This window comes from Halichoerus grypus, chromosome 1, assembly GCF_964656455.1.
Source record: "Halichoerus grypus chromosome 1, mHalGry1.hap1.1, whole genome shotgun sequence".
In the NCBI taxonomy this organism is placed as follows: domain Eukaryota; kingdom Metazoa; phylum Chordata; class Mammalia; order Carnivora; family Phocidae; genus Halichoerus; species Halichoerus grypus.
Genome location: NC_135712.1, coordinates 199,807,011 through 199,834,996, shown reverse-complemented (window position 1 = coordinate 199,834,996; position 27,986 = coordinate 199,807,011). Strand labels below are relative to the sequence as shown.

Below are 27,986 nucleotides of genomic sequence, written 5' to 3'. Positions count from 1 at the left end.
GGGCTCCATTTCTCTTAACTGCTGTATTCACTGAAGCTTTCTAGATCACTTTGTGAATGTATCAGCTTTTCCATTGCCTGTGGGGTTTGGGTTTTTTTTTCCCCCCAGTTTTTTTGTCTAATAGCTGTAAGAGTTTACCTTGTCATTTTCATGTGTCAGAGCTAGACATCATACGTGCCCTCTTGATGCCCAGTTGTGGCTTGGGGACTGAGGCAGGCGGACGGGTGCAAAGGTATGGCTCATGCCTAGGGGACTTGACAGTGTAAGGGGGCAGGTTCTGGGCAGACTGAGGCACGAGGATGGGCCCTCACAACATTCCTTCCCCCCCCACCCCAGGGCTGGGGCCTGCTGGGTCCCCGAAATGAGCTGTTTGACGCAGCCAAATACCGCGTGCTAGCTGATCGCTTTGGCTCTCCGGCTGACAGCTGGTGGCGCCCAGAACCCACCATGCCACCTACTTCCTGGCGGCAGCTGAACCCTGAGAGCATCCGGCCAGGGGGACCTGGGGGCCTGTCCCGCTCCTTGGGCCGGGAAGAAGAGGAGGATGAGGAAGAAGAGCTGGAAGAGGGGACCATTGATGTCACTGACTTCCTGTCCATGACCCAGCAGGACTCCCACACCCCACTCAGGGACTCGAGGTACAGCTGGGCGTGGGGGATGCAGGGAAGCTGGCTGCACCTTGACATGGGCATGGGTGATGTTCCCTGGGAGCCTTCTCTAAAATGGGAGGGTCCCTGCCCTGCGTCTCCGCCTGTGCGTCCCGTTATTCATATCGGCACGTCTGCCGTTCTGCTGTGTGGCTGGGCTTCTGCAGAACAACAGCAGGGACCCTCCCTCCGGGTCACACTGAGTCCCTCCGAGGCCCAGCCACTACTCTGCCTGCCCCTGGGCCCCTGCCCCCTGCCCTCAGTTATCTGGGGAAACTGAGGGAGCGTCAGTCATGCTGTGTGTCTGAGAAGATCAGGGGCCACGCGAAGACGCCGGGCCTGCTGTTTTTTCCATACCTCCTGCTGCCCCCCTGCAGTGTCCTAGCCCCCCTGGGCCTCAGAGCCTGAGGTGAAATGGGCGCAGGAAGAGATAGAGCTTTTTCACCTGAGCTTTTGGTCCTCCCAGGGGGGGTTCCTTTGAAATGACAGACGACGACAGTGCTATCAGGGCCCTGACCCAGTTTCCGCTTCCCAAGAACCTTCTGGCCAAAGTGATTCAGATAGCAACATCGTCCTCCACAGCTAAGGTGAGTCGGGTCTCCTAGAAGTGCGTGTGGGTGGGGAGCTGGCGTGGTTGTGTCTGCTCGTCCCCGGGACCAGGTAGGAGGGAAGCTGGGAAGGCCGAGGTTACCTGTACCCTCAGCCCGCACCTAAGCCAGTCGGGGGGGCTCGGGGTCCTTGGACTGTGAAGGGGGTGAAGCAGCCAGGAGTGAATGGAAGTTGGTGTGGGAGTTCGGGGGGTGGGCTGGCGCCGTGGGAGCAGGAGACCCGAGTTTGGTCCGGGGTGGCTGGCAGGGGTGGGGTCGGGGTGGCGCTCTCTGGCTGAGGTTGAATTTCATCTCTGTGGCTGGGCTCAGGGCTTCGGTCGGCACAGCTCCTCCCCAGGGGTAAGGCCTTCATGCACCCCCAGAATGTGCCTGGTTCTGGCTCAGGCTGACAGGTTCGACCCACAGCTGCCGCCACGCCTGTTTGCTTTGAAGGTGCCGAGAGCACCGTGGGCTAGGAGGGCAGGTGGCAGCACTGCCCAGACACTGACTTCGGGCGTGAAACCACGGGACAGCCGGAGACGCCAGCCCCAGCCCTGGGAGCTGCGGCCCTGTCGGGGCTTGCTTCTGCTGCCCAGTGGCCCGTCTCGTGTGGCCAATGTTTGGCACTTGCTGCGATGGGGGTTAATTCCACCTCTGGGTTCCTTGGCATCCTGAGAACCGCATTCTCTGCCTTTCTATAGCCATTTCTCTTGCCTTCCGTGTAGAACCTCATGCAGTTCCATACTGTGGGCACCAAGACCAAGCTGTCCACCCTCACTCTGCTCTGGCCCTGTCCCATGACCTTTGTCGCCAAAGGGCGCCGCAAAGCAGAGGCTGAGAATAAGGCGGCAGCCCTGGCCTGCAAGAAACTGAAGGTGAGTCGGGCGGGTCCCTGGCCTGATGTGTCAGAGGCTTGGAGCTCCCCTACCCTTGGCGGATCGGTCCCGTTCTCCAGGAAACGAAATCCACCACCCCGGGCCTTTGGCCTGAGCACAGAAGCATCTGGGGCCCAAGCCTTGCTCGTCCGGCTGTGGCTGCTGCCTTCCGGAGGCCCTCACGCTCGCTGCGAAGGTGCTTTGCCTGCGGGCTCAGCCTTTTCCGGGTGTTGTCGGCACCCAGCTGAAGCCGGAGGGGACACGCCTGTTTTTCTGAATGGCACAGAGCTGGGGGAATGGTGCCTGTGCTGAGTGGCAGACTTGGTGTCTAGAAAGGTCTGAATTACCTGGGCTTTGTGGGCAAAACGGATCATAAGGCGTTACCTGGGATGGAGATCGAAGATTCCGTGAAGCCCAAGGTGAGGCGGTTCCCGTGAAGAGGCTGCGGAGGCCACCTGTGCCCCGCAGTGGGAGCCAGCAGAGCCGTGACTGCCCGAGAAGGGGGTGATCTGAACCCCATCGGCACAGGCTTAGTGTGCAGAGCAAGAGAGTGAGGAGGCCCTGCCCTCTGCTCTGCTCAGACATGCCTTTGGTGCGCGTTCGGCTCCGGGAACCCCATTTTAGACCCAGCTGATGGTGAGAGGTAGCGAGAGCCTGGAGAATGGAGGAGGGATCGGGGCGCCTGGGGGTGCAGTCGGTTAAGCGTCCGACTCTTGGTTTCAGCTCAGGTTATGATCTCGGTGCTGGGATCGAGGCCCGGTGCTTGGGTGGGCTCCGCGCTCAGCAGGGAGTCTGCTCGCGGGTTCTCCCTCTGCCCCGCCCCCCGCGTGCGTGTGGGTGCGCTCTCGCTCAAATAAACCAGCGAGTGACTGAATGAATCAATTAGTAAAATCTTTAAGAAGAGGAGGGAGAGGTACAGGAACCTGTGGCTCCGGAGGGCAGAACTGGGGCTGATGGACGGCACCTGGCGGAAGTCTGACTTTCAGCCGGATGGCCACGGGCACGGGTGATCGGGAGCCTCGCAGCGCGGGCCAGCCGTGTCGTGGGGAGGAGCCAGCTCCCAGGTGGCAGCGGTGCGGAGACAGGCCCGGGCTGGCCACTGCTCCGAGGCCACAGGGAAACCCGCAGGCCTGGGAGAGGAAGCCTCTCTGGGGGCGAGGTGTCTGTGTGGGCACCTCCGTGGCCCAGGGACTAGATGCTTGTGCTTGAGGTCGGTCATGAGCGCAGAGGGGGCGAGCCCCCATGGGGACAGTGTTCCTGAAGGGAGGGGGGGAGTCTTGGAGCTTTAGGGGGCGAGCAGTCCCGATAGCACAGGGGACAGGCACACAGGACTAGGGAAGGACGACCGGTTTTGCACGCCTGCTGGAGGTGCCGGGATGCCGTGGGTTAGGTCTGGGGAGGGAAGCAAGATGCAGTGTTTATCGAGTCGTGTGAATAGACGCTTCTAGGAAAGTCCACCTGTGTTCGTATGATGGGGTCACAGGTGGAACGGGTGCCATGTGGACCAGAAAGGTTGTGGAGGGAAGGGGGTGTGCTTTGGAGGTAGTGAAAACGGGTGCTGTGGGGCTGCGATGGGGTCAGTGAGAGCCTGGCCCTCCTGGCTTAGCGGTCCGTGCTGGGAACTCGTAGAGGCGAGATTGGGCTGTTGTGGGGGCCCCCGCTGCTCAAGGACAGGTTTCTGAGGGGCATTCCTCTTGGACATGTCAGGGCTTGTTTTTATTGGAATGATTTTAACTAGTTAAATTTTGGGACGGGTGGAGATTTGCATTTTCCAGGTTTCTAATTACTCTTTTCTGTACAATGTCTGCTAAAAACCAAACTCTCTTAGAGAAGCAGTTCTGTGTGATTTCTCTCAAGCTCCTGAGCCTGTTTGCGCTGGTTCTGGGGAGGCAGGGCCCCAGAGCGAGCTGTGCTTGTCCCCGCTGCAGAGCCTGGGCCTGGTGGACCGCAACAACGAGCCGCTTACCCACGCCATGTATAACCTGGCCTCCTTGCGTGAGCTGGGCGAGACGCAGCGCCGGCCGTGCACCATCCAGGTGCCTGAGCCCATCCTCCGAAAGATAGAGACCTTCCTGAACCATGTAAGAGAGCCGAGAGCGCCGCCCCACCCCCGCCCCCTGCCCGCCTCCAGCTTCTCCTGACGGAAAGGCTCCACGCGTGCCGCGGGCATGCTACCTGCCCGTTGTCCCCGCTGAGGCCGGAGCCCGGGAGCACCCTTGCCCCGAGCAGCCCTGTCTTTGCCCGAGAACGTCCTCGGGCAGTCGTGCACGGAGTCCCCCACCAGCGGGCGGGTATCGCGATACCAGGGTATCGCGAGTGAATGAGGAGGAAGGTATTGGTCTTTCACCGTTGTGCTTGCTTCTCCCATCCCTCAGTACCCTGTGGACAGTTCCTGGATCTCCCCGGAGCTCCGGCTGCAGAGCGAGGACATCTTGCCCTTGGGCAAGGACTCAGGGCCCCTGAGTGACCCTATCACAGGCAAGCCCTACGTGCCCCTGTCAGAAGCAGAGGAGGTACGTCTGAGCCAGAACTTGCTGGAGCTGTGGCGGCGGCGAGGGCCAGTCTGGCAGGAGGCCCCCCAGCTCCCCGTGGACCCGCATCGGGACACCATCCTCAATGCCATCGAGCAGCACCCGGTGGTGGTCATCTCTGGGGACACGGGCTGCGGCAAGACCACGCGCATCCCCCAGCTGCTGCTGGAGCGCTACGTGACCGAGGGCCGCGGCGCCCGCTGCAACGTGATCATCACCCAGCCGCGCCGCATCTCCGCCGTGTCCGTGGCACAGCGGGTTAGCCACGAACTGGGCCCCTCTCTGCGCCGGAACGTGGGCTTCCAGGTGCGGTTGGAAAGCAAGCCCCCGGCCCGCGGCGGGGCCCTGCTCTTCTGCACCGTGGGCATCCTGCTGCGGAAGCTGCAGAGCAACCCCAGCCTGGAGGGCGTGAGCCATGTCATTGTGGACGAGGTCCACGAGCGGGACGTGAACACAGACTTCCTGCTGATTCTGCTCAAGGGCCTGCAGCGGCTCAACCCGGCCCTGCGGCTAGTGCTGATGAGCGCCACGGGCGATAACGAGCGCTTCTCCCGCTACTTTGGCGGCTGCCCTGTCATCAAGGTGCCGGGCTTCATGTACCCGGTCAAGGAGCACTACCTGGAGGACATCCTGGCCAAGCTCGGCAAGCACCAGTACCCGCACCGGCACCGGCACCACGAGGTGAGGGGACCCGCCCGCCCCCGCCCTCCCCGGCCTCTGCCCTGGCTTCCCCGCCTGCCTGTCCCTGTGGCGCCGTGGCCGAGGGCAAGGCCGTGCTCCCAAGTCTCGGTGTCCTTGATAGAAACAGAATGATCAGGGCTTCTGGGCGAGAGGGCGGTGAGGGTTGGGGGTGACTGTTGAGTGCCTTGGCCTCGCCGAGTCACAGAGTGGCTGCGTCCTTCCCCGGGGGCCGTGACTGTGGCCTCTCCCCCCACCCCCTGCCCCCAGTCTGAGGATGAGTGTGCACTCGATTTGGACCTCGTGACGGATCTGGTTCTGCACATCGATGCCCGAGGGGAGCCAGGTGGGTGCTTTCCCCCCCGCCCCCGTGCCCACCCTGCCCTCCAGCTGCCGAGAATGACGGCTCATGCCTGCAGGGCCCCTTTACAGGTGGGATCCTCTGCTTCCTGCCTGGTTGGCAGGAGATCAAAGGAGTGCAGCAACGCCTCCAGGAGGCCCTGGGCATGCACGAGAGCAAGTACCTCATCCTGCCAGGTGAGAGCGGGCGAGCGAGCTGCGATTGCCCCCAGACGCCAGTCTGGCCCTCTGGCCTGGGGACTCCCACCCAGCTGGGACTCGGGGCTGGATTTCTGACCAGGCTGCCCTGCTCTGGCTGGCTTTTCCACCTTGACTGGGCATATACGTATTCTTGATCTGGGCCTCCGTTTCATCAAAATGGGGTCAAAATCCTTGCCCTGTACCCTCATCACAGGGAGCAGAAGCAGTACCCATAACCAGCGTGTTCTTGCTGCCCACCAGTGCACTCCAACATCCCCATGATGGACCAGAAGGCCATATTCCAGCAGCCGCCAGTTGGGGTGCGCAAGATCGTCTTGGCCACCAATATCGCGGAGACGTCGATTACAGTCAATGACATCGTGCATGTGGTGGACAGCGGTCTGCACAAGGAGGAACGCTATGACCTGAAGACCAAGGTGGCACCCGTCTCCCGGGCCCAGCCAGCCCCTGGGGGAAGAACTACAAGTTCCGAGGTGGCCCCCAGCCCCGATCAGCCTTGGACTTGCCGTGTGTGTCCGGAGAAGGCCACACTCGTGGGCTGTCGGTGTCCCTGTTGTGGGGGGGCCGTTGAGGGGTTAAGTGAGGTGAAGGCCAGACGAGGGGCAGCACTGAGGAAGGCCTGCTGGCCTCTGCGTCGCTGCTCACCTGCCCCCTCCCCCAGGTGTCGTGCCTGGAGACTGTGTGGGTGTCACGAGCCAATGTGATCCAGCGCCGGGGCCGGGCAGGCCGCTGCCAGTCAGGCTTTGCCTACCACCTGTTCCCGCGGAGCCGGCTGGAGAAAATGGTCCCTTTCCAAGTGCCGGAGATTCTGCGCACGCCCCTCGAGAACCTGGTGCTACAAGCCAAAATCCACATGCCCGAGAAGACGGTGCGCCAGAGGCGGGGCCGGGCCGGGGCTGGACTTGGTGAGGGAAGGTGGGAGGTGGGGCTCATGGCGGGCTCTGGCCGCTTCTCGCTGTAGGCAGTGGAGTTCCTTTCCAAGGCCGTGGACAGTCCAAACATTAAGGCGGTGGACGAGGCTGTGATCTTGCTCCAGGAGATCGGTGAGTGGGGCCGGGCCGGGCCGGGCCGCGCCACAGCGTGGCGCTCAAGGGCGAGTCTGACCGCTGAGCTGTTGCAGGAGTGCTGGACCAGCGGGAGTACCTGACCACCCTGGGGCAGCGCCTGGCCCACATCTCCACCGACCCCCGGCTGGCCAAGGCCATAGTGCTGGCCGCCATCTTCCGCTGCCTGCACCCGCTGCTGGTGGTCGTCTCCTGTCTCACCCGGGACCCCTTCAGCAGTAGCCTGCAGAACCGGGCGGAGGTGGACAAGGTCAGCCCCCGCCCCTCCCCCGCCCCCTGTCCGGAAAGCCGCCGCAGCTGGCCCTCACCCTGTGGCCTCGGTGCCCCCTCCCGCTCCCTCCCAGGTGAAGGCACTGTTGAGCCACGACAGCGGCAGTGACCACCTGGCCTTCGTGCGGGCCGTGGCGGGCTGGGAGGAGGTGCTGCGCTGGCAGGACCGCAGCTCCCGTGAGAACTATCTGGAGGAGAATCTGCTCTACGCCCCCAGCCTGCGCTTCATCCACGGTCAGTGGGCCCCCCTCCCCCGCCCAACTGGCCCAGGGCGCGGGCTCGGGGTTCCCCGGCCTTGTGGCTCAGGGGGCCGCAGGCTCAGCCCGCCCTCCCCTCCCCAGGACTCATCAAGCAGTTCTCGGAGAACATTTACGAGGCTTTCCTGGTGGGGAAGCCCTCCGACTGCACCCTGGCCTCTGCCCAGTGCAACGAGTACAGCGAGGAGGAGGAGCTGGTGAAGGGTGTGCTGATGGCGGGCCTCTACCCCAACCTCATCCAGGTGCCGCCTCGGGGAAGGGCCCGGCGGGCCCCAGCCTCCTCCGCCACCCCGGGCTCCTCGCTCAGCCCGCCCCTCTCTCCTTTGATCCTCGCAGGTGAGGCAGGGCAAGGTGACCCGGCAGGGCAAGTTCAAGCCCAACAGTGTCACTTACAGGACCAAATCAGGCAACATCTTGCTGCACAAGTCGACCATTAACAGGTGGGAGGCCGGCAGGGCCGGGGCCGGGTGGCTGGCGGGGCCCGAACGGTGGGCTCACCCCCGCGCTCTGTTCCATAGGGAGGCCACGCGGCTGCGGAGCCGATGGCTGACGTATTTCATGGCTGTCAAGTCCAACGGCAGCGTCTTCGTGCGGGACTCCTCCCAGGTGCACCCGCTAGCCGTGCTGCTGCTGACCGACGGGGACGTGCACATCCGGGGTGGGTACTGGCCGCCCCTCCCGCCCCGCTGCGGCTTGGGCTGCTCTGTGGCCCCGGGAGGGGGGGGGGGAGCCCGGTCTCACCTCGCCTCTGCGCCTCCCCCCCCCCAGACGATGGGCGCCGAGCCACCATCTCCCTGAGCGACAGTGACCTGCTGCGGCTGGAGGGGGACTCGCGCACTGTGCGGCTGCTGCGGGAGCTGCGCCGGGCGCTGGGCCGCATGGTGGAGCGGAGCCTGCGCAGCGAGCTGGCCGCGCTGCCGCCGGGCGTGCAGCAGGAGCACGGGCAGCTGCTGGCGCTGCTGGCCGAGCTGCTGCGGGGGCCCTGTGGCAGCTTCGACGTGCGCAAGACGGCGGACGACTGAGCCCCCGTCTGCTGGGGCCGTGTACAGAGTGCAAATGTTTATTTAAAATAAAGTTCTATTTATCCCTTGTGAGCATCGCTGTCCGCGGGGGGGCTCCTCTCTCGGGGCCGCAGCACCCACACTCCTGCTTCGCGCAGGGCCCCCCCCCCGCGCCCCCGGTCCCTGTCCCCTCAGGCCGGGCCGGTGGGCACGGAGCATGCACCCGCCCAGGCCTCCCTCGCCCCGGCCGCCGCCTCGCCCCGAGCAGAACCGGGGAGCAGTTCCCCGGGCAGCCAAGGCCACTTAAACCCTAAACTTCGAGGGGCCTTGGGTTGCATAGTGGCCCTTCCGTGAGCTGGGACGTCGGTCACATCCACAGTGCACAGATGAGGGGCTGAGGTCATCCAGACTGCACGGTGCATGGCAGCCCCTTGATGCCAGGGGACGAGCTGGGGGGGCGGCGAGGTCGGGATGCTGGCGGTGGACCCCGACCAGACCGCACGACGGACAGAAGAGACGGCCTGCGTGGTGGGCCAGCACGAGCTTTATTCACTCTTGCAATCGGTACAACAGAACCACAGATTGACACGGCAGTGGCTGAGCCAGAAGCAAACTGGAGGTTCAGAGACGCACCCCCACACGGCTGCAGGTGGTCCCTCGCCGCGAGGGCGCCTTCTCTGCTTCTCGGGCTTGGGGGACACTTCAAGGGAGCTGGGACCACTCCAGCCCCCCTACAGCGTTCTCCACGAGGGTCACCTCTCCCGCCCCTACCCTTGGACCGGTTGTCCACCTCAGCACGTGCGTGGCCCCGGGACTAACACAAGGAGGGCATCGGCACCTTCAGGCCCTGCACCGCCTACCGCTTCCTCCCCAGCTTCCTTCTGCCCCTTCCTCCTGCTGACAAAACACAGGTGCCCCGATGTCCCTGGCACATGGCATTCTGCAGTCCTTGGTGCGGGGAAGACCCCTGCAGTCTGCGCTCGGGGAGCCGCGGATGTGGGGTCCCACCTCCCCGAGAGAAATGCTACCTCAGAAGTGGGAGAACCTGCCGGCCCAGATGCCTTCCCTCTACACGGAGGTCTGATCTGAACCTAAGTCAAGAACCCCTACCTTCTGGGCTCCAGGAAGGGGGGCAGCATGAGCAGCGGCGGGGAGGGCGAGGGGCCGAGTGGCCGAGTGCCGGCCTCCTCGGGGGCAAGTCTGCACTGCAGGAAATGCTCGTCCAGAGGAGACGCCCTCGGAGACCCCCGGGCCATTTCACTACAAACTGTTACATTTTAATCCTTTATTAGAAACCATGCAAACTTTAATAAAAAAAAAAAATACAAGTGCAATAAGAATCTTCGTGTCAATACAATTCCCGGGATTTCTCATCATCGCAGCCACCCCAAGACCGGGCCTAGCTGGGACACCCCTCCACAGGCCGGCCTCGCCACTCCCCCCTCCCCAGTCAGGCTGTAGTGGGGGTGGAGATGGCCTGTCTCATGCCTTTTTAAAATTTCCACACCTGATTCCCCATCACCCACGTGAGTTCTGGACATCTTGGGCTCCCTGGTAACTGAGGGCTCTGGTGTCCTAGGCCTGTGAGTCTGGAGGATTTTGACCTCCATAGCCCTTCCCTGTTTCTCCAGCCCCAAACTTGTATCTCCCACTAGATCCCAGGGAATGAGACAGAGATGCCAAAACCAGCCTCTTGGTTAGAAAAGAAAAGCAGCATACACACAAAATACCAGAACCACCAGTCCACACCGACCAGCCCCTAGTGTGCCCTACCTGCCCACCAGGCCACAGCCCCTGTGTCTCACCTGCCCTGCCCACACCTTCTCCGGGGCCCCAAGCTGCCCAGGCCAGGGCAGCCCCTGATGCCTGACCTCCTGGCTGGAGGCTTAAGGATCTCCCCTCCCTGTTTCCTTTAACACCTACTGAGGACTTTCATTTAGACATGGCTTCAACCTGCGAAACTCCTCTACCAGTTTTTAGGTTATTTAAAAAAAAAAAAAAAAAGGATAAAACAAGAAAAGAGTGTGACAGCAGCTAGGCAGGTATGGGAAGCAGTGGGGACAGTATGAGCCTACCCCTAACTAACTTGGGGCAGGGCAGCAAGATGCGCCTGGCCCCACCTGCACGGTGGGCACCACGGAGGGGTCAAAGGGAGAGGCAGTGGCCTAGCGGGCTCCGGGGAGGCAGTCAGCATCCTGCCACCGCGCGGCCGGCCAATTCCACTCTTCTCTTCAGGTGGACCCAGCGAGGAGGGCAGTTATGTCAGTTTCTCTTGGGTTTGGTCCAAAAAACCCAAAGAGGAGGTTGGAATCTGGCTCCCCAACCCCCCCCAGATCCCACAAGATCCCAATTGGCCTCTCCATCCCATTCACCTCCCAACCTCGTCTGCGGAGCGGTGCGCAATGATGGGACAGGAACAAAGCAAGGAGCGGGGGTGGGGTGGGGGCCAGGGCAGGGAGTAGAGGAGGTTTGGGGGCGGGCCTGCTGCTGCCCTGGGCAAGCAAGACAGGGGGAACAGGGTGGGGCCTGCAGGACTGCCCAGCACCCAAGCCGTGTGGGGTCTAGATTGCAGCCCGGGAGAGGGAGCCAAGGGCCCGGGTGCCTGAGCTGGGGCCGCCAGGGAAGTGGGGGGGGCGGGAGACAATGTCAGCCCCGTGGTCGGTGCGGGCCCTGGCATTTGCCCGGAACGTCAGCCTGTAGGTCTCAATCTGCAGTGACACGGGAGGAGGGAAGGGAGAGGGTAACGAGGGACACAAGAGGGGGAACACAGGGGACGGAAGACGAGACCAGAATGTCATCATTAGATGCCTGGAAAATAAAAGGTTGCTTGGTTAAACTTTAGGCCACACTCTAGTCAAAAAAAGAAAAGGAGTTTCAATTAACAGCCAGTGGCAGGGCCCCCGGCCGGCCCTCAGGCCAAGCCCAGCCACTTACTTGTCTCCTGGATCTGGCTGTCCAAGGTCTGGGCCTCCCTTTGGTCACCACCCCCTGCCAGGGTGGTGTGGCCACTGAGGCCACTGGCTGAAGTGGGGGCGCCAGCTTCGGGCGCTGCCTCAGGGATGGCCGGCTCCTCCCCAGCAGGGGGGCCCGGACACGGAGGGGCCTCGCTGCCACCGCCCTCAGTCTACAATGAAACAGTGGGGGAGACAGTGCAGGGTCAGTCGGGGAGGAGGTGGGATGGGTGATGGTGGTGGGTTTTACACACAGCCCCCTGCCCCCCACTGACTACCGCACGGTCATCCGAAGAATCTAGGCCAGGTACTCCCCTCCGCACCCCTGCCCGGAGGCGACTGCTGGCCCAGGAGCCGGCGAGTGCAGCCCTAGGCCCAGCGTGCGGCCGAGCCGGACCACACTCTGGGAGACGACTCTGGGAAGGGCAAGGCTGCCGCAAGTCTTTCTGAGGGGACAGGAGAGATGTGCCGGCTTCTCCGCAAGGCTGGCACCAGGCAGCGAGCCGTGACGGTGGGTCGCCAGCAGAAACCCTGGGCACGACCGCTGGAGCGGGGCTCTGGGAGCGGCTGGGAGGCCGGGGCACTGCAGGCCAGCGAGGGAGCTCTGTGAGCCCGAAGTCACTTCGGAGGGGTGCAGCCCGCCACCTCCGACCCAGCGAATCCCAGACCGCTCCCGCCACAGAGGGGGCAGCCCTGCCTGCTCATCTAGCCACCTCCAGACACTGAGGCCTCTTCTGCGCTGGGCGCCCTCCTGGAACCTGGGGACCACAGGGGAGGGGTGTCCAAAGTGTGACCCAGGGAAACTTTGGGGGCCTGCAAGGCTTCCCAGGAGGCAGATGGGGTGGGCAGTGAGCACCCGGTGTGAGTAAAGCAGAAGAGGGAAGGCCGGGGCAAGGGGAGCTGGAACCCCTGGGCCCCAGAATGCCCAAAAGGTGACAATGGAGACTCCACAGTGGTTTCTAGTCAGATTAGTGAAGGAGACAGGCCTCTGTATTAGAAAAACAATTCCAGAAATAATAAAGGGAGATGATGTGAATAAAGAAAAGAACACAAGACTTGGGGGTTAGAAGGTCTGGGTGTAAACCCTGGTCGGGTACTTGCCACGTGGCCTCGGACAAGCGATGACACCCAAGCTAGTGGCCCACGAGGGCTGACTAGGGAGTGGCTCCTCACAAGGTACAGAGGCACGACTGAGAGCCTGTGACAGAGCCAGGCCCCTAAATATTCACGGAAGCCAGTCAGGCCTTGAATGGGAGCATCGACGGAAGCTGGGACAGAGGCTGGGCCGGGCTGGGCCGGGCAGACGGAAGGCCCACCGCAGCTGCTCTCTGCCCTCCCCCGTGCGCACCTTGCCCCGAGCCCCTGCACCTATCCTCATGCTTGGAAGCCTGCAGGATGCTGCCCCCACGGGTCCCCCCGCCCCCCAACATGGAACAGAGGATAACAGCATCCTGGCACTTTACAAAGGGTCTCGCGGTGCTGTGGAAGGAGGGAGGGAGGGAAGGCACGAGGGAGGGAGGGAAGGCAGGAGAGGCCCAGCCGGTCCTGAGCATGGGAAGCCCTGCCCACCTGAGCGCTCTCGCGGAGCCCCAGCCTGGGGCGCGCCTGGCATGGAACACGACCCCACATGGCCTCTCGTGAGGTAGCTGGGGACAGCGGTGCCACGCAGACCACCCGCCTTGTGGGGGAGCCGCGCCCCAGCCCGCAGAGCTGAGATGGGCTCAGGAAGGCAGGCGGGCCGCGGCTCCCAGGAGAGGTTCTGTCTCCAGGTAGACAGGGCAGAGGCGGCTGGGCCGGGGCCTCTTTACCTCTCCTGCCTCACTCAGGACTGATGATGAACACGGGGAAAACACACCGGTGTGGGGGAAACAGGACTCCTGACGACACTGAGGGGCGGTGACAGGCGCCCAGCTGCTGGGACCCAGACTCCGGCTGCACCACCCCACCCACCCCTCCCAAGCGGCGGCCCCTGCTGCCCCACTCGCTACCTTCACGGCCCCTCCTGCAGGCAGGTGGCCCACATTATCGAGGGATCCCACCTTCGCCTGGGCCTTCTCCTTGAAGTTCAGCTTCTGACTTTCAATCTTGACATCTCCTCCACCTGGAACCAACAAGACCACCGGTCACACGGGCAAAGCCAGGAGGCTGGAGCAGAGATCCTAGCTTGGCCAAGGACTTGCTACGTGCCCAGTACAGACACCAATGTGACCTGCTCCCAGCGGCTCTGGGGACAGCGGACAAAAGGACAGTGAACGTGCTCGTCACACAGGGCTCATCTCAAAGTGGGGCTGACAACCTGCACCTGGCCGGCAGGAACGCCTCCGCGGAGCGAAGTCCCCTTCACCTCCACCGCACAGCCTCCGGCCAAGCCTCTGAAGGTGCCTCGAGGGGTCTGCTTTAGGTTCCCTTGGCAAAGTGAACAGCTCCCTCTCACTGGCTGGGGGCACGGGGCGCCCCAGCTTCCTTTCAGCCTACGAATGCCCTGTCAGGGTCGGGACTCTGGTCTCACAGCTGCTAGGGCTGATGTTGGGAGAGAGCCTTGCCCAAAGTCACCACTGAGCTGGCGACGGACAGAGACAGGATGGGAGTGGGGTCTGTCTGAGCTGTTGAACTGACCCACACTGTGGTGACAAGAAGGAAAGTGGAAAGTGGCCTCTTTGTAGTGTAGGAAAAGGGGGAGAGGCGGGAGTCGTCCGGGCACTGAGTTGAGAAGGGACAGGCCTGGCCTGGCCCCGGGGCCCAGTGCCCTTGCGTGGCTGGGGCCCTAGGGTGAGGTTCAGAGCTCACAGCCATGGTGTGGCCACAGGATCCCGGCGGGTCGGCCCCCTCCAGGTCCCGCAGCCTGGCTTCCCTCACGCGGCCGTCTCCTCGGCTCCCGTCCCAAACCAGAGCACGCAGCTTCTTGCCAAGTTTGCCAGTTTGCCGACCCACTGAAGCCCCCCCCAAAAAACCGGGCCTCCAGTCAGTCAGCGGCACTCGGGAGGGAGGTATCGCACAAGAGTGGGTTTAACAGATAAAAGGGAGAAAATGACAGGGAGTTAAGGGCCAAACTGTTTTGATCCTTTTAAACAGAACACATTCTAAAATGGATGATGACACTTTCTGCCGAGGGGGAACTGGCCCCGTGCCTGCCTCCGAGAAGCCGGGCGAACCGCACCCCTGCCGCAGCGGAGACACCCCCAGCCGCAGCCCGGCTCTGTGACCCGCCAGCGGCCGCTGAGGTTTCGGTGCCTCGGACAGGCCCTGCTCCCAGTGCAACAACTCCCTCCGCATCAGCTCCTGGCAGGTGCTCGAGACAGCAGTGCCCTTCACGACCTGTTCCTCCTCAGAGGCACTAAGATCCACCCCCCCCCCCCCCCGACAGGCACTGAACTGCGTGGTTTCCATCGCTGCCTCCTGGGTGGGTGGGGGCGGCTCCAGGAATCTTTATGGAATGACAGAAGCATTGGGGTGAAACCCAGCGGCCTTGGCAGGACCGCACGCCCCAGGCATGCTGGGCTCAGGGGGACACACTCACCAGGTTTGTGCTTGATGTTGGCCTTGGACCCACACTTGGAGGAGACCTTAGAGATGTCCACCTTCTTATTCTGAATCTGAACCTGAGAGACAAACCACAAAAATATCATTGCCTCAGAGAGAGGGTGTATTTCAGGGCCCGCAGCTTCTGAGCCCACCCGCAGGCAGACCAAACCGGTGTTCCCACACACACCAGGCCTTTCCCTCCCCGCTGTATCTGTGCATCTGCCAGGCAGCTCTTCTCCCATTTTGCTGGATCCAAATCTCCTAAGATGTCATTTTGTTCCACCTGAAATCTTACCCATTAACTCCTTGCTCAGAGATAATCTGGAATAATGTTTTCATGTTCTCCTTCCAGTTCTTTTCAGTGCATTTTTCCCTCCTGGCTGGCCACAGAGGTATCTATCTGTCTACAATATGTACTCCTGCTTAATTCATGTTACAAGCATTTTCCCACAGAAGTTGAGAAATGTAAAGAGGGAACCCACATAATAATCCATCCTATAAGATCTTATATAAACCCAATATCATGCCTGATATTGAACATCTGGGTTTTTTCTAATTTTTCACCATTAAAACCATGGCAGCAACGGGGGTGCCTGGGTGGCACAGTCGGTTGGTTGGGCATCTGACTCTTGTTTCAGCTTGGGTCGCGATCTCAGGGATGTGGGATCGAGCCCCGTGTCGGGCTCTACGCTCAGTGTGGAGTCTGCTTAGGACTCTCTTTCTCTCCCTCTGCCCCTCGTCCCCACTCTCTCTCTCTCCAAAATAAACCATTTTTTTTTTTTTAAAGATTTTCTTTATTTATCTGACAGAGAGAGATACAGTGAGAGAGGGAACACAACCAGGGGCAGAGGCAGAGGGAGAAGCAGTCTCCCCGCCGAGCAGGGAGCCTGATGTGGGGCTCGATCCCAGGACCCTGGGATCATGACCAGAGCCGAAGGCAGACGCTTAATGACTGAGCCACCCAGGAGCCCCTCTCCAAAATAAATCTTAAAAAAAAGAAAAGAAAAGAAAAAAGAAAAACAAACAAAAAAACAATGGCAGCAATAAATATCTTTGTGAATAGAAGTCATGGCAATTTTGATGACCCCTTAAGCAAGATGCCCAGAACTTTAGTTACCTGGTGAAAGGTTCAGACTGTATGTATCCAGGTTCTTAAGCCATGCGGCCTAACTGCTTTCTAGAAATGTGACAATGGACACCCACCACCGAGCTTAAGTGTTTGTCTCACCATATCCTCCCAGCACTGGACATTCCCATTAAAAACAATAACAACGCTTTTCCAGTAAGCAGCCTGAGGTGATCTCTGAAAATGGTTCGCTATTCACTTCACCCAGAAAACCCTACAAAATCAGGCAAATCAAGAGGTTCAAACCTTCACGTTCAGTTTAAGAACACATGTGAAATGGCCCAGGTTATCAAGAGGAAGCATATCTGAAAAACCACCAAATATCTGAAAGATGTCACTTTGCAGAAGCAACATGACCCACGCTGTCACCACGATGCAGTGTTGGAGGTGGGACGTGTGGCCAGGCCAAATGGCAGGGCTGGACACAGGATGGGTGTCCCCAAGAGAGTGCTGTATTTTTACTGCACATGCTTAAAAACGCAGAGAGTCGGGGCGCCTGGGTGGCTCAGTCGTTAAGCGTCTGCTTCTCCCTCCCCCACTCCCCCTGCTTGTGTTCCCTCTCTCCCTGTGTCTCTGTCAAATAAAGAAATAAAATCTTTAAAAAAAAAAAAAGTGCAGAGAGTCATGCTGAACTGAAGGGGTTAGATGCAGATTCTCTGGTCATGGAGCACATCCAGGAGAACAAAGCCGCCAAGATGCGGCGTGGAGCTTACAGGGCTCGTGACCGGATCAGCCCACACATGCGCTTTCCCTGCCACACTGAGATGCTCCTGACGGAAAAGAGCAGATTGTTCCTAAACCAGAAGAGGAGGAAGAAACTGAAGAAACAAAAACTTACGGCCCTGGAGTAAATTCTGCATAGAACACATGCAAATAAAAGTTAAAACAAAAAACCACCACCACCACCAAAACTTTGCTAATTTATACGTGAAAACTGCTAGTTTTGGTTGCTCTGCTCATTATTAAGGGTACTAATAACCATGTGCACGATGTACCCCCTCCCTCTCCCAAAGAGCCGGGCCCAGCACGGTCGTGTATGTGCACAGAGCCCAAGCCAGCAGCCCGGGGCCCTACATCTGCAGTGATGAGGCGCAACCTCCAGGCTCCACGAGGCCTTTGGCTAATCTGACATTCTGTCCGCAGCTGTTGAGTAATCAAAAGGACGAATAGCCTTTCATCTGACATGAATCCCGTTGGGGTGAACATCTTGCTACTGGGACTGAGGGCATGTGTTTCACTTAGGAAAGGTCGTCATCTACAGCTGGGCACTGGGTTCTGGGATGAAGATTCCAGGGTCCCTGTAAGTGACCCAGCTGCTCCCCGGTTCTGTGGAAAAGCCCAGCTTTCCATCTCAGTCAAGTCCTCCAGGCTGGGGCCCCAGGAGCCCTGCCAGCAGGTGCCATACCCTCTGGTGGGGTTTCTTCGCGATGCCATTCAATGACTACCTTCTAGGACCCTGTCTCCCTTTCTTCAGCGTCAGGAAATACAGTTTCCACTGGACTCCAAGAGAACACATGTGATGCCCACTGCATTTTCATGTGCCCACCCACCGCCCAGGGCTGGCCACAGAGTAACTTCCCATCATCCTCACTCTCTGCTCATACTGCTCCCTAGCCTGGCAAGCCCAATGCATTCTCCTCCGCATCCTTCAAAGCCCAGCTCAGGGGCCACCTTCTTCAAAGCCTTCCCAGGCCCGAGCTTCACCCCACCTTTTCACATCGTCTCTTGAAGGGACATCAGCATCAACAGGACACTAAGTGCTTCACGTATTCAGTCACCATTTACAAAGGACCTATCACCCTCAAAACAACAGCCTCCGCTTTGTGTTATTTCCAACAAGGCTGCAATCTTCTCTAAACGAGAACACAGGGAAGTACTTTTCCCAGCCAAATGTCTGGCAGCCGCTGAAACCCAGACAAATGTGTCCTGCTGCACGGGTGGCAAGCTCATCTCGTGCCCTCCCCGAGGCACCCGTGAGCACTCACGGAGCTCACTCGCTGAGGTTTGGGGCCCACGCATTTCTTGAGCCAGCGTTCTGCAACTGAAGCCACCACTTGTTTACTTCTTGCCTGGTCCTCAAGTAAAGAACAGCTGATGAGGGGAAATTCTGCTTTACAGACGTGCTCCAGCCAATAAACGAAGAAGGAATGGCAGAATCAGAGTCTCTCCACAGTGCACCCCTACTGAACACATGGGTCTAGGTACTGGCCATCAGATGATGTGCCTCCTGACGGAAACACCACCACTACCTATGAAAGGCTTGCAGAAATTTGGGTTGGGCGGGGGGCGGGGGGCGGGCGGGGATCAATCCTGAATCAATTTAAAGACTATCAAGGGACGATGGAATATGCTAAATGAAACCACGGGGGTGTAATCAGCAGGAGAATTCAGATTCTAGGACAAGCTACTTGGTTTACGCATGAAAAATACCGCTACGAGCAACCCTGTCAGGACCACTCTCACTCTTGAGAGTTTTTTCTGTATCTTCACTTAATAAACTTCTATAGCTTTACTCACCAAAAAAAAAGAAAAAAAGAAAAATACTGCTACAAAAAAATTGAAGGGAGCCTGTAGAGTAAAAGAAACCTAAGATTATAAAAGACAAGAGACACATCAACCAATCACAAGTTATGGACCTTACTTGTATGATTCAAATAAGCAAACCTGTTTAACACGTCCGTGGGAGTTTTACACACATACACATACATACATATACACACACGTACACTAAGGAGTTCTTATCTTTTAAAGCTATAAATGGAATATCTGCAGATGAATGACGTATCTAGGACTGGCTTCAAAACAGTCAGGGTGGCATACATAGATAAGACTGGACACGAGGAGGGGCACCTGGCTGGCTTGGCGGAGCGTGCAACTCTTGATCTCAGGGTCATAAATTTGAGCCCCCCTTGGGTGTAGGTGTAGAGATCACTTAAAAAAAAAAAAAGACTGGCCACAAGGATAATAAATAAAAGGTATATCCAGTTCATGGTAGTATTTTTTTTTTCTATTTTTGTATGTATTTGAAAATTTTCTATAATTGCAAGTTTTAAAAAGTGTAACCGTGTCCCCCTCACTTAACGAGGCCCACTACATCTGAGACGTGGCTCTGCCTCCTGAGGCTGGCATGGAGAGAAGCCACAGTCCCTTCCAGACTATCCTCCCCGTCCTGTCCCCCCCAGGCCACTCGCCGCCACTCGATGCTTTAGGGAGCCACGTGCCGCTTCCCTGGCCTAGGACGCGTGTTTCTCAGATGTCCTCTCCCCAGCGAAGCCCCACGGCCCTCTCGCTGAACCACCAACCCCACATCCCCTGCACCTCGCTCTAGCTGTTCACACCGTCTGCCCCCCCGTCCCCCGGTCCGGTGACACCCCGCAGCGGGCTGCGGGGAGGGGTAGAGGCTGCTGAGATGACATAGCCGCTGGGTCTAAGAACACATCAACCCATCACACATGTCTCCCCTCATCGCTTCTTGGCCTTTTGGCTAAGATCAAGTGTACACATGTCTCCCCTCACGAGGGTGAAATGGCAGAAAAACGGTCTCACACACACACACAAAACTGGGGGGAAATCTGCTCTGTTCCCTGCCCTCGCGTGCCCCTGGCTCCCAACAAGGGGACGCGTGTATGTGCGCCGGGGCGCTCTGCGGTACTGACGGGGGCCCTGCTCCGGGCCTCCCCTCTGGGTGCCAGACTCTGAGTCTCTAACCAGGAGGGGATGGGGTTTGTGGGTGACGTGTGACACTGTTCTACCCGCACGGCGGGCCCACTCTTTCTGCACTGCACGTGCATCCGTGCTGGCCTCACGGGCGCTGAGGGAAGGAAGCGCAGCGCCTCCAGCCAGGCCGCTTACCCTCCCCTTCCCGCAGGCAAGCGCTGCTCCCAGGCGGTTTCCGAACGCCCTGCCTTCGAAGGAAGCCTCCCTCCCACAGTAAAATGCTTACGCGGCGCCTGGGGCTCAGTCGGGTCAGCGGCCAACTCTGACTCTGGCTCAGGTCATGAGATTGAGCACGGAGTCTGCTCGTCCCTCTCCCTCCTGCTCTGTCATTGTGTGGCCCCCCCATTCCTGCCCCCCCCACCCCGCCCTGGCTCACGCACTCTCTCTCTCCCAAATAAATAAAAATCTTTTATTAAAAAAAGTGCTTTTAAAAAACCCTTGAAGCCGTGTGTAAGCAATGTGGGAGAGCACAGTAGGTGATAAATGATGTCTATTTTCCGAGCTTGTGCATACACCGCACACCACACCAAGTGCATTTCTGTGTCACACACACAATGACCAATTCCTTCAGAGTCTCCTGCTCACCTCCTGTTTTCAGCTAGCCCAAAAGCCTGAAAGGAAAAGCTAAAGCTGGTGCCTCCCTGAAGCCCTCAAGCTGGATCTTCATCACCTTAACCAGATACTGTCTTTAAGCGCTTCACCCACTTCAGCAGATTCCCACACCAGGCTGGCTCCTGTCAGGCCAGCGACCAAGCCAGCCAGGTGCATTCCACCGCGTGTCAAGGATGCAGTTCCTGCCCAGGCCAGGAGAGCCACTGGCGGGGAAGTGACTGGAAGGAGCTTCGGTAAGGGGGCTTGTGTGGGGCAACAAAGGGATGCCCTGAGGCGGATTCCTCACAACAGAACTGCTGGGCAGGGGGAGTGCTGGTCAGCCACAGGCAGGATGGCATGGCCACTGAAGGGGCAGGAGGGACAGAGCTTGAAAATGAACGGGGTGAGCAGAGCAGGACTCAGCCCAGTTCAGGACAGTAAGGAGAAGGAACAGAGTGATCAGGCTGATGGAGCAGGATGGGCTCCCTCGCTCGGTTTGGGGGGGGGGGGGGAGAAGCGGGTGCGGAGCAGTGAAGGCGGAGGCCGCACGTGGCGGCTCCACAACACCCCTCCCTCCGGCACGTGCTGGAGCCTTGCCTGCCTCTGCAAGGTCACAGGGACACGTGGAGGGCGAACAGTGTGTTCTTAAGGCTAGACCAGGGCCCCCCTGTTAGCCAGAGTCACCTGTGTCCCCAGCAGAGCTTAGGGCTGGCAAAGAAGGGCAGCATGATAAAGGGATGTCTGGATGGAAGAAGGAAGAGGACAAAGAGAAAAGGAGCTGCTGAGGGAATAAGAGGAGGGAGGACTCAGAAAGGTGAAAGTGGGGGAAAGAGAGGTGAGATGCCAAGTGGGCGTCACCAGATTGTAATATTTAGGGGTTTCCCAGGAACAGCCAGCCTAAATACACCGGGGCATTGAGGCCTCCCTCACTTCGCTAGCCTGCGTCTGGAAGGGAGCCCCGGCCAGGCTGCCGTGGCCCTCTCCCCAGGGTGCCCCACGGGGCTGTGCTGCAGACGCTAGCTGTCCGGAGCCCATACTTACATTACCACCTCCAGGGACATGCTTAATATTGTCCTTGGAACCACACTTGGACTGAATATGGCTGTAGCTCACTTTTTTGGAGACTATCTGGACCTGGAGTGTTAGAGAACAGAAAAAAAACAACATAAAGGGAGAGGGCTGGTTAGAACTGACACAGGGCAGGCAGTGCGTCCACACGTGACCACAGTGACAACAGAGTGTTGTTCCAACTCCGCCCCCACCTGCAGCCGAACAGCTGTGGAGAAGCACAGGGGAAGGAATCTGAGGGAAGCAGGAAAGGGAGTGAAGGACAAAGACAAACAACACAAGGACAGAAGCAGAGGCTGCAGAAGGGCTAATGGTCCTCCTCACTGTTCCTTGGGGCTGGGCCGTGGTTCACGAGGCCCAGCCAGCAGCAGGCCCTGGATGCCCACCCAGGCACAGCCCCACTCCTGCTCCCGCCTGCTCTTCCCCGACAGCTGGGAGTGTCTGGGGAAGCCTCTCTGCAAGGGTCCTGCTCATCTGGACTGGTCCTCACCGAACCTTGGCCCTTCCCTTATATCTGGGAAGGAAAGGCAGCTCCGAGAAGCACTGGGCAGCTGGCTCACAGGGCACAGATCTGATACAGGAAGGAAGGGACATCATAGCTCAATCATGAATGCAAATGGACCAGAGGCCACTGGACCTGCCATGCAGAATCCGGACGCCAGGGGGAGCGCAAGCCACATTCTCGGCAGCTCCACACTCCACAAACAGCCCGGTAGTCTCGGGCTCAAGAAAGTACACTGAGCTTCTGGTCTAGACTTTTCTTCAACTCGAGGGTAAAACACTTCCCTCAATCCTCCAGATGCCTAATCCTGTGCCCTGTGAGTTTTCGTGCGCAAAGAGAAGCAGCTCCAAGCAGGGCTGCAGTGATGCGTAATGGGGCGGTGGGCGGGGGGGGGTGGGGGGACGGATGACAGGACACAGCACACTGTAGTGCTTATGAATGGTTCCCCCTGGAATGCAGCCACACAAAGGCCCAGGCTCTAAGGGCTGGAACAAAGAATTCTCTTTGAGTCTTCTGAAAAAGAAACAGTTGCCAGCTTCCTTCCTTCCTTTGCTTCAGAGCCCTTCACAAATGAAACGGGCTCCAAGCTGAAGAGTTTTCCACAGAGCAGAGAAATCCACCCCGAGAAATTCCAACCCAAATACCTCACCGTTTTGTGCCTTCTTTACAATGTCAGTGATGAATAACTGGTTAGCAAACCGTTTCCTAATGAAACCCTGCTCTGAACCAGAGACCCACAGGACCTCTAGGAGTCACCTGGAAGCCTCACCGACTGTACAAATTCCTTGGGCTGAGACTCCCCATCCTGGTCCCTGAGAGCTGGAGGTTAGGCTCCTCTGGCAGCCCCTGGCTGGAGAGACCACCTACCTGCCACAGCTAAGGAAAGAAGGTTCCCACAGCAAGCAGGAGGGGCCTGGTTCCAGGATGTGGAGGCAAGAGGAAAGAACCTAGAGTTTCCTCTTACCTGTGCAATCCCTAAGCTGAGTGGGTTTCCAGAGGGAATGGAGCATGTGAACTTTCAGTGAGAAGGGGACATGGGGAACCAGGGCAAACAAAGCTATCTCTGTAGCCAGCATGTTGTGAAAGGGGCCTTCTTAAACTGAAAGGTCAGTTTAAAGCACCAGGGGTCCAGGGTTCCAGGTGCTGGCAAGTAACCAATGCCACGTGTCTCACTGAGGCAGGACCTGGGTGCTCAGTGTGTGTGTTCTGCGTGCAAAATGGGTGGGGTTTCACATCAAGGTCAGTGTGAAGAAAGTGGCTGAAGGTTTTTGGATCCATGTTATCCGGTTGAATAAATATTTCCCAAAGGGTAATGGGCTCCCAACTCTGTTAACCGTCAGGGTTAATACAAAAATTTTTCTGATGGCTGAGTCATCAAACAAAGAGGAGGGAATGCGGGGGCAAAGTAGAAACTAAGGACAGGAAAAAAGTGCAATAGAAGGGAAAGTGACTGAGGCTGGAAGAAACAGTTTATCATCTTTCACCTTCAAGAGGTAAAAGTCTAAATAAAACTCACTTTCCCAGCAGGTGGTTTCTGCGCACTCGCAATGGGACCGGCTGTTTTAGTGACTGCGTTAGGTTCAGGCTTTCGAGCCGGAGCAGATGCCTCTGTTTTTTTCTCTACTTTGGCCTGGATGGAGATAAAGGGAGGGCACATTTCAAACCAAGAGGGTAAGAGCCCAAATGCCAAGAAGGGAAGAAAGCTGTCGGGGACTCAAAATCAGGCCAGGCCACCGGCAGAAGCAGGTCACCCGTGCTCCTAGGAAAAAACCCCACCATTTTCCAGGGTAGACCAGCCAGGGGGAGGAGCTGCAGAACAAAGTCTTGAGACCCTAGGAAGAGATCGAGATAGCACTCACAGAGAAAGGCGGGAAGGAGGGCTAAGTTAGTGATTCTCTTTGGAGTGTGTGTTTGCCAATCATCATGCCCTCCCATTCAAATGTCCTCACCCCAAGCAAGCTGTCATAGTCAACAGGGAGCCACTACTGATGATGGGAAGTCTCATACCACTCAGGTATGTTGGAACAGAAAATAATTTGATTACCAGGCCGAGTCACTCAACGTCCCCCCAGGACCACCTGCAACTTTTGCCCAAGGAAAGCATAAGAAGAGCCCAGGAAGGGGGAGATGGGTCATGCATTGGGTACGCCAGAGCCACAGTCTCTTAGCAAAAGCAACTCTCAGGCCCTTTTTCCAGACTAATCTCAGTTTGCCATCAATGTCTTCCAAAAGTACCAGGATTCTGCCTCATTTTGGGCCCTGTTCAATTTTTTAAGGGCTCTGGGTTGAAGCAAATTAAGCTATCCTACCCTGAGTGGGAGGGAGGGGTGGTGGTTTAATGCTGGAGAATCACATAGGAAATGAGAAGGTTCCTGCTCCAAGGACTTCGACTGGGACTTTAGCCACCATCTTTTCATACACCAAAGTCCCACTGCTGCTAACAGCTGACAAGTAATTCTGGGGTGGATGCAACCAGAAAAGCCTTAAGAGTAAAGCGCCGGGGCCTGCCCTGCCGCCCTCCACCACGACTCCCCGGGCCGCCCTTCCGATTAGGAAAGCAGGAGGTCTGCAGCAGCGAGTCCTCCCGGCCACCAGAGGACGCCCTACCTCTTTCACGCTGAAGGCACCACCCCCCCACCGCCACCCCCCCATATCAAAGCTTCTACCTCCTACACGTCCTGCTGCTCAGACAGCGCAAGGGTAAGGAGCACGTCCAGTCTCTCACCTTCACACGGTCTCACAGTCCACCTCTGTTCGTCTTGTTAAGGAGAAGAACCCTGTTGCCTCCAAACAAAAATGTAAGCCTAAACCCCAAAATACAGAACAAGACCCCCTCTGATGGGGACGGGAAGAGAGAGCCTGCTGCTGGGACCTGGAGCCCAGGCTGAAAGTCCCTGGCACTGAATCCAATGTCCCCACCACCCTTCTTCTTTGGTTGGCGCCTGGGGCTGATGTGAGGACATGCCTGGGGGACAGCGGGTGGGTGGGTGTGGCAGCGGAAGAAGCAAGGGCTGGCATGCCGAGGACCCCCAGCTCCCTGGACTCACCCGGCCTCCTCCAGGCTGATGCTTGATGTTTTCCGTGGAGCCAACCTTGGAGCGGACATTCTTCAGATCAGGGGCAGAAGCGTTGGTAGACAGGCGGCTCAGCCTTGGGGCAGAGGAGCTGGGCTTGGCTGAGGCGGGCTTCTTGTCTGAGGAAGGGGTCCCAGAGGGCCGGGGAGGGGTGGGTGTGGCCTTGGCTCGGCTGGGAGCCACCCCTGCCACGGGGGCGACCCCAGGGACAGTGGCGCTTTTCTTCACGTTGCTGGTGGACGTGCTCTTGGAGCGACTCAAGTCAGCTGCAAAGGTAGGAGTGAGAGAGGACAAGGGTTCAGGGGGAGAGAGCAAAGGGGAGCCTTAGAGCCACAGAGAGGTAGAGGCTTATTTTAGGCTTCCAAGAAGCAAGGGACCGGGGGTTACCTGGTGCAGACTTCGTAGCTGTCTTCTTCATGTCCGCAGGTTTTCCCTCAGTCCTAATGGCTGCACAAACATACACGTTTTAACATTTAGTGTTTACAAACTAACCTAGTGAATGGCTCATCCCATCCTGAGATTCATTCATTCATTCAACAATTACTGAATGTCCCTTTTGGGCCATGCGCTGTGCTAGTCGCTGGGAATAAATGAGGGGTAAATCAGACAGCCAGGGAAAGACTGTGCCCTTCTGGAGCATACACGGCCACCCACTCTGTCTCACTCTTTCCTACAGCCTTGCCGGCGCCTTCCGCACGGCCTCGGAGGTGGGCTAGCAGTCCACGCACCGTGGGACTATCTCCTGTCATGTACGCCATGACCACGATGTGCTGAGTGCTGCGAAGCTACTAAGAAAGGAACAGTAAACACTACCTGGGAATCCGTAAGAATCCCTTTCACTCAATTTTCTGAATATACGTACTTGCTAACCTCATATGGAGATCAAGGATCCACTTTTCACTGTACCCCATTAAGGACGAGGGCACAAACAGGGGTGCACGGCTTTCTGTGACGTTGGTGGAGCTACAGCTGGGGCAAAGCCAAGGCCCCACCCTTCTTCCCACTGGTTCCCACGGGAGTGGAGGGTAACAGTACTCACCGGTGGGCCTCTTGGGCACAGGCGTGGGGGGGCTCCGACTGCCTGGCCCAGCTGAGGCAGGACTGGCAGCGGCCGGGGCTTTTGGAACAGTCTGGGAGCTCTTGGAGCCAGGCCGGGGGGTTGGAGCAGAGGCTGGCTTGGATGGTGAGGCCCGCTTCTCCAGAATCTTTGCCTCTGCAACAGGCTGGTGACAGGGAAGTGGGAATAAGAGCTGCAGGTCAGCAGGCGCCCCGGGAAGTCAGGGGACACCAGAAAAACTGTGGATTTGGCACTCACTGACAGGACAGTTTATGCTGTTCTAAGATCTAAGTCCTTCAGACAGAGTGAGAAATGGGCCATGCAGGGCGCTGTGTCAGCTGGAGTCAGGGAATGGAGCCTAACTATCTCAATCCAGCCTGAACCAGTGAGAATGAACAAACCAGAAAAGTATACCACATCACATACGCAGTCTGTCCGTATTTAAATACATTAAATACATCAGTATTTAATTACTTGACCAAAGATAAGTAAATATATAAACAACACAAAAAATGTAAAAATTATGTTCAAATTCAGTCACTCTTTTGGCGAAGATGCACACAGTGAATGCTGGTTAGGGCTGCCAACAGTGAGAACACTGGCCTCACCAGTCAGATGAGAATGCTGAGCTCTAACCCCAGGCAGGCCCCCAACTCAGTGTGTTCCTGGCAAATCACAGTGTCTCTCTGGGCTTTATTTCCTCAGTCGGATAAAGGAGTTCGGCACAGAGGACCCCGGGACCAGCTGTCATGCCACGTGGTGTTAGGGACTAGAGGAGGAGAAGTCTCTGAGAGCACAGGCATGTGGAGAGCGGGGCGGAGGGGGCAGGCCTGACCACCACAGGGGATGAGGAGCACTGATGTCGCAGCTGTGACTGAGAGCCAAGGGGAAAAGTCTTGGCATCTGGGTCACTCTAGCTCCTCTTCCAGGGAGGCTGGGCATGGCGTCACTAGTAAGGAAGGGAAGGAATCATGTAGCCTGGTTTCTACGGGAACAGAAGTACCAAGTTACTCTAGACAATAAGCCAAATCATAGACACAGTGTATCCAGCCCTTTTACTCCACGACAAATGGCCACACAGTGTCGTATGTTGGTGGAGACAAGCAGGATACAGCTTAAATGGAAAATCAGCTAAGGAGGTGCTCAGAAATTAAGGGCTGGCATCGAATTAAAGTCTAACCCTGAAAGCGCAGGGTAATGGCCGTTTCTACAAATGAAGTCCCTAAGTATAGCTGGAATTGGAGGAACTGGTTCAGCCACCAGCCCTGTTTGGAATAGATCGTAGGATTTTGTGCAGAGGGATCCCTCCTGTTGGCTCTAAGATCTGAGTATAAAACAGACACTCTCTGAGGCCTCCTTCAAATTCTCAATATTAGGACTATGATTCAGAATAATCTACTAGGGTCTTATTTTGCTAATAATAGTGATAAAATAAGTTGGAAAAAAGGTACTAAGGATAGAAGGCTCTAAAAAATGTGACATCCTTGATTTAGAGGTCAGGCTCTTGGCTTCAGCAAGCCGCACAACCAGCCTGCTTTCATAACTGCAGTTACTCTGCTGTTTATCATTTTACATTTTCTTCTCTACCAGAATCCTGGATCTACTTTTTCTAAGTAAGTTTTTTTTTCTTTTGTTTGTTTTTTCTTTCTACCAAATAAGGATAAAAATAAATTTCATTAGACTTTAGTTTTTAATCAATCTCTAAAAATATTTTCATCTGTTTCTTATCTAAAAAACAAACAGCAGTAGTAACTGGAATGCAGATCACATTTTCAGGTCAGCTGTGTCTCAGAATGCTGTCTAAAAGCTGCATGGCAAAAGCCACGGAAGAACAGTGTTGACAGAGGCCCTGAGCATCAGTGGTGGAGTCAGCCCCAAGCTCACCCACTGGCTCTGCTACCTACTAG

The 27,986-nt window shown here is 57.7% G+C and overlaps 2 protein-coding genes across 16 annotated transcripts in view; one reads left to right on the top strand and one right to left on the bottom strand.

Moving 5' to 3' along the window:
• DHX30 (DExH-box helicase 30) overlaps positions 1-8,564 on the top strand; it is a 29,295-nt gene extending 20,731 nt beyond the window's left edge. For all 6 annotated transcript variants that reach the window (XM_036078742.2, XM_036078725.2, XM_078078684.1 and 3 more), the window contains 16 exons: positions 337-638; positions 1,114-1,234; positions 1,960-2,109; positions 4,038-4,190; positions 4,485-5,321; positions 5,589-5,664; positions 5,751-5,855; positions 6,120-6,295; positions 6,541-6,747; positions 6,841-6,922; positions 7,000-7,193; positions 7,288-7,447; positions 7,555-7,712; positions 7,807-7,910; positions 7,989-8,128; positions 8,239-8,564. In XM_036078742.2, coding sequence (XP_035934635.1) covers positions 337-638; positions 1,114-1,234; positions 1,960-2,109; positions 4,038-4,190; positions 4,485-5,321; positions 5,589-5,664; positions 5,751-5,855; positions 6,120-6,295; positions 6,541-6,747; positions 6,841-6,922; positions 7,000-7,193; positions 7,288-7,447; positions 7,555-7,712; positions 7,807-7,910; positions 7,989-8,128; positions 8,239-8,492 — 3,219 coding nt within the window. In that variant the 3' untranslated portion in view covers positions 8,493-8,564. The remainder of the gene's footprint in view (positions 1-336; positions 639-1,113; positions 1,235-1,959; positions 2,110-4,037; positions 4,191-4,484; positions 5,322-5,588; positions 5,665-5,750; positions 5,856-6,119; positions 6,296-6,540; positions 6,748-6,840; positions 6,923-6,999; positions 7,194-7,287; positions 7,448-7,554; positions 7,713-7,806; positions 7,911-7,988; positions 8,129-8,238) is intronic.
• A 1,177-nt stretch (positions 8,565-9,741) lies between these two features.
• Positions 9,742-27,986, bottom strand: part of MAP4 (microtubule associated protein 4) — a 191,531-nt gene continuing 173,286 nt past the window's right edge. For 2 of the 10 annotated variants that reach the window (XM_078078691.1, XM_078078685.1), the window contains 9 exons: positions 26,062-26,245; positions 25,410-25,469; positions 24,996-25,288; positions 23,465-23,578; positions 21,420-21,512; positions 14,940-15,021; positions 13,411-13,523; positions 11,406-11,595; positions 10,962-11,279 (listed from right to left, as the gene is read on the bottom strand). In XM_078078691.1, the coding sequence (XP_077934817.1) occupies positions 11,272-11,279; positions 11,406-11,595; positions 13,411-13,523; positions 14,940-15,021; positions 21,420-21,512; positions 23,465-23,578; positions 24,996-25,288; positions 25,410-25,469; positions 26,062-26,245 (1,137 nt within the window). In that variant the 3' untranslated portion in view covers positions 10,962-11,271. Of the gene's footprint in view, positions 11,280-11,405; positions 11,596-13,410; positions 13,524-14,939; positions 15,022-21,419; positions 21,513-23,464; positions 23,579-24,995; positions 25,289-25,409; positions 25,470-26,061; positions 26,246-27,986 lie in introns of all 10 variants that reach the window. The other 8 variants (XM_078078692.1, XM_078078689.1, XM_078078693.1 and 5 more) reach the window with 6 other exon arrangements.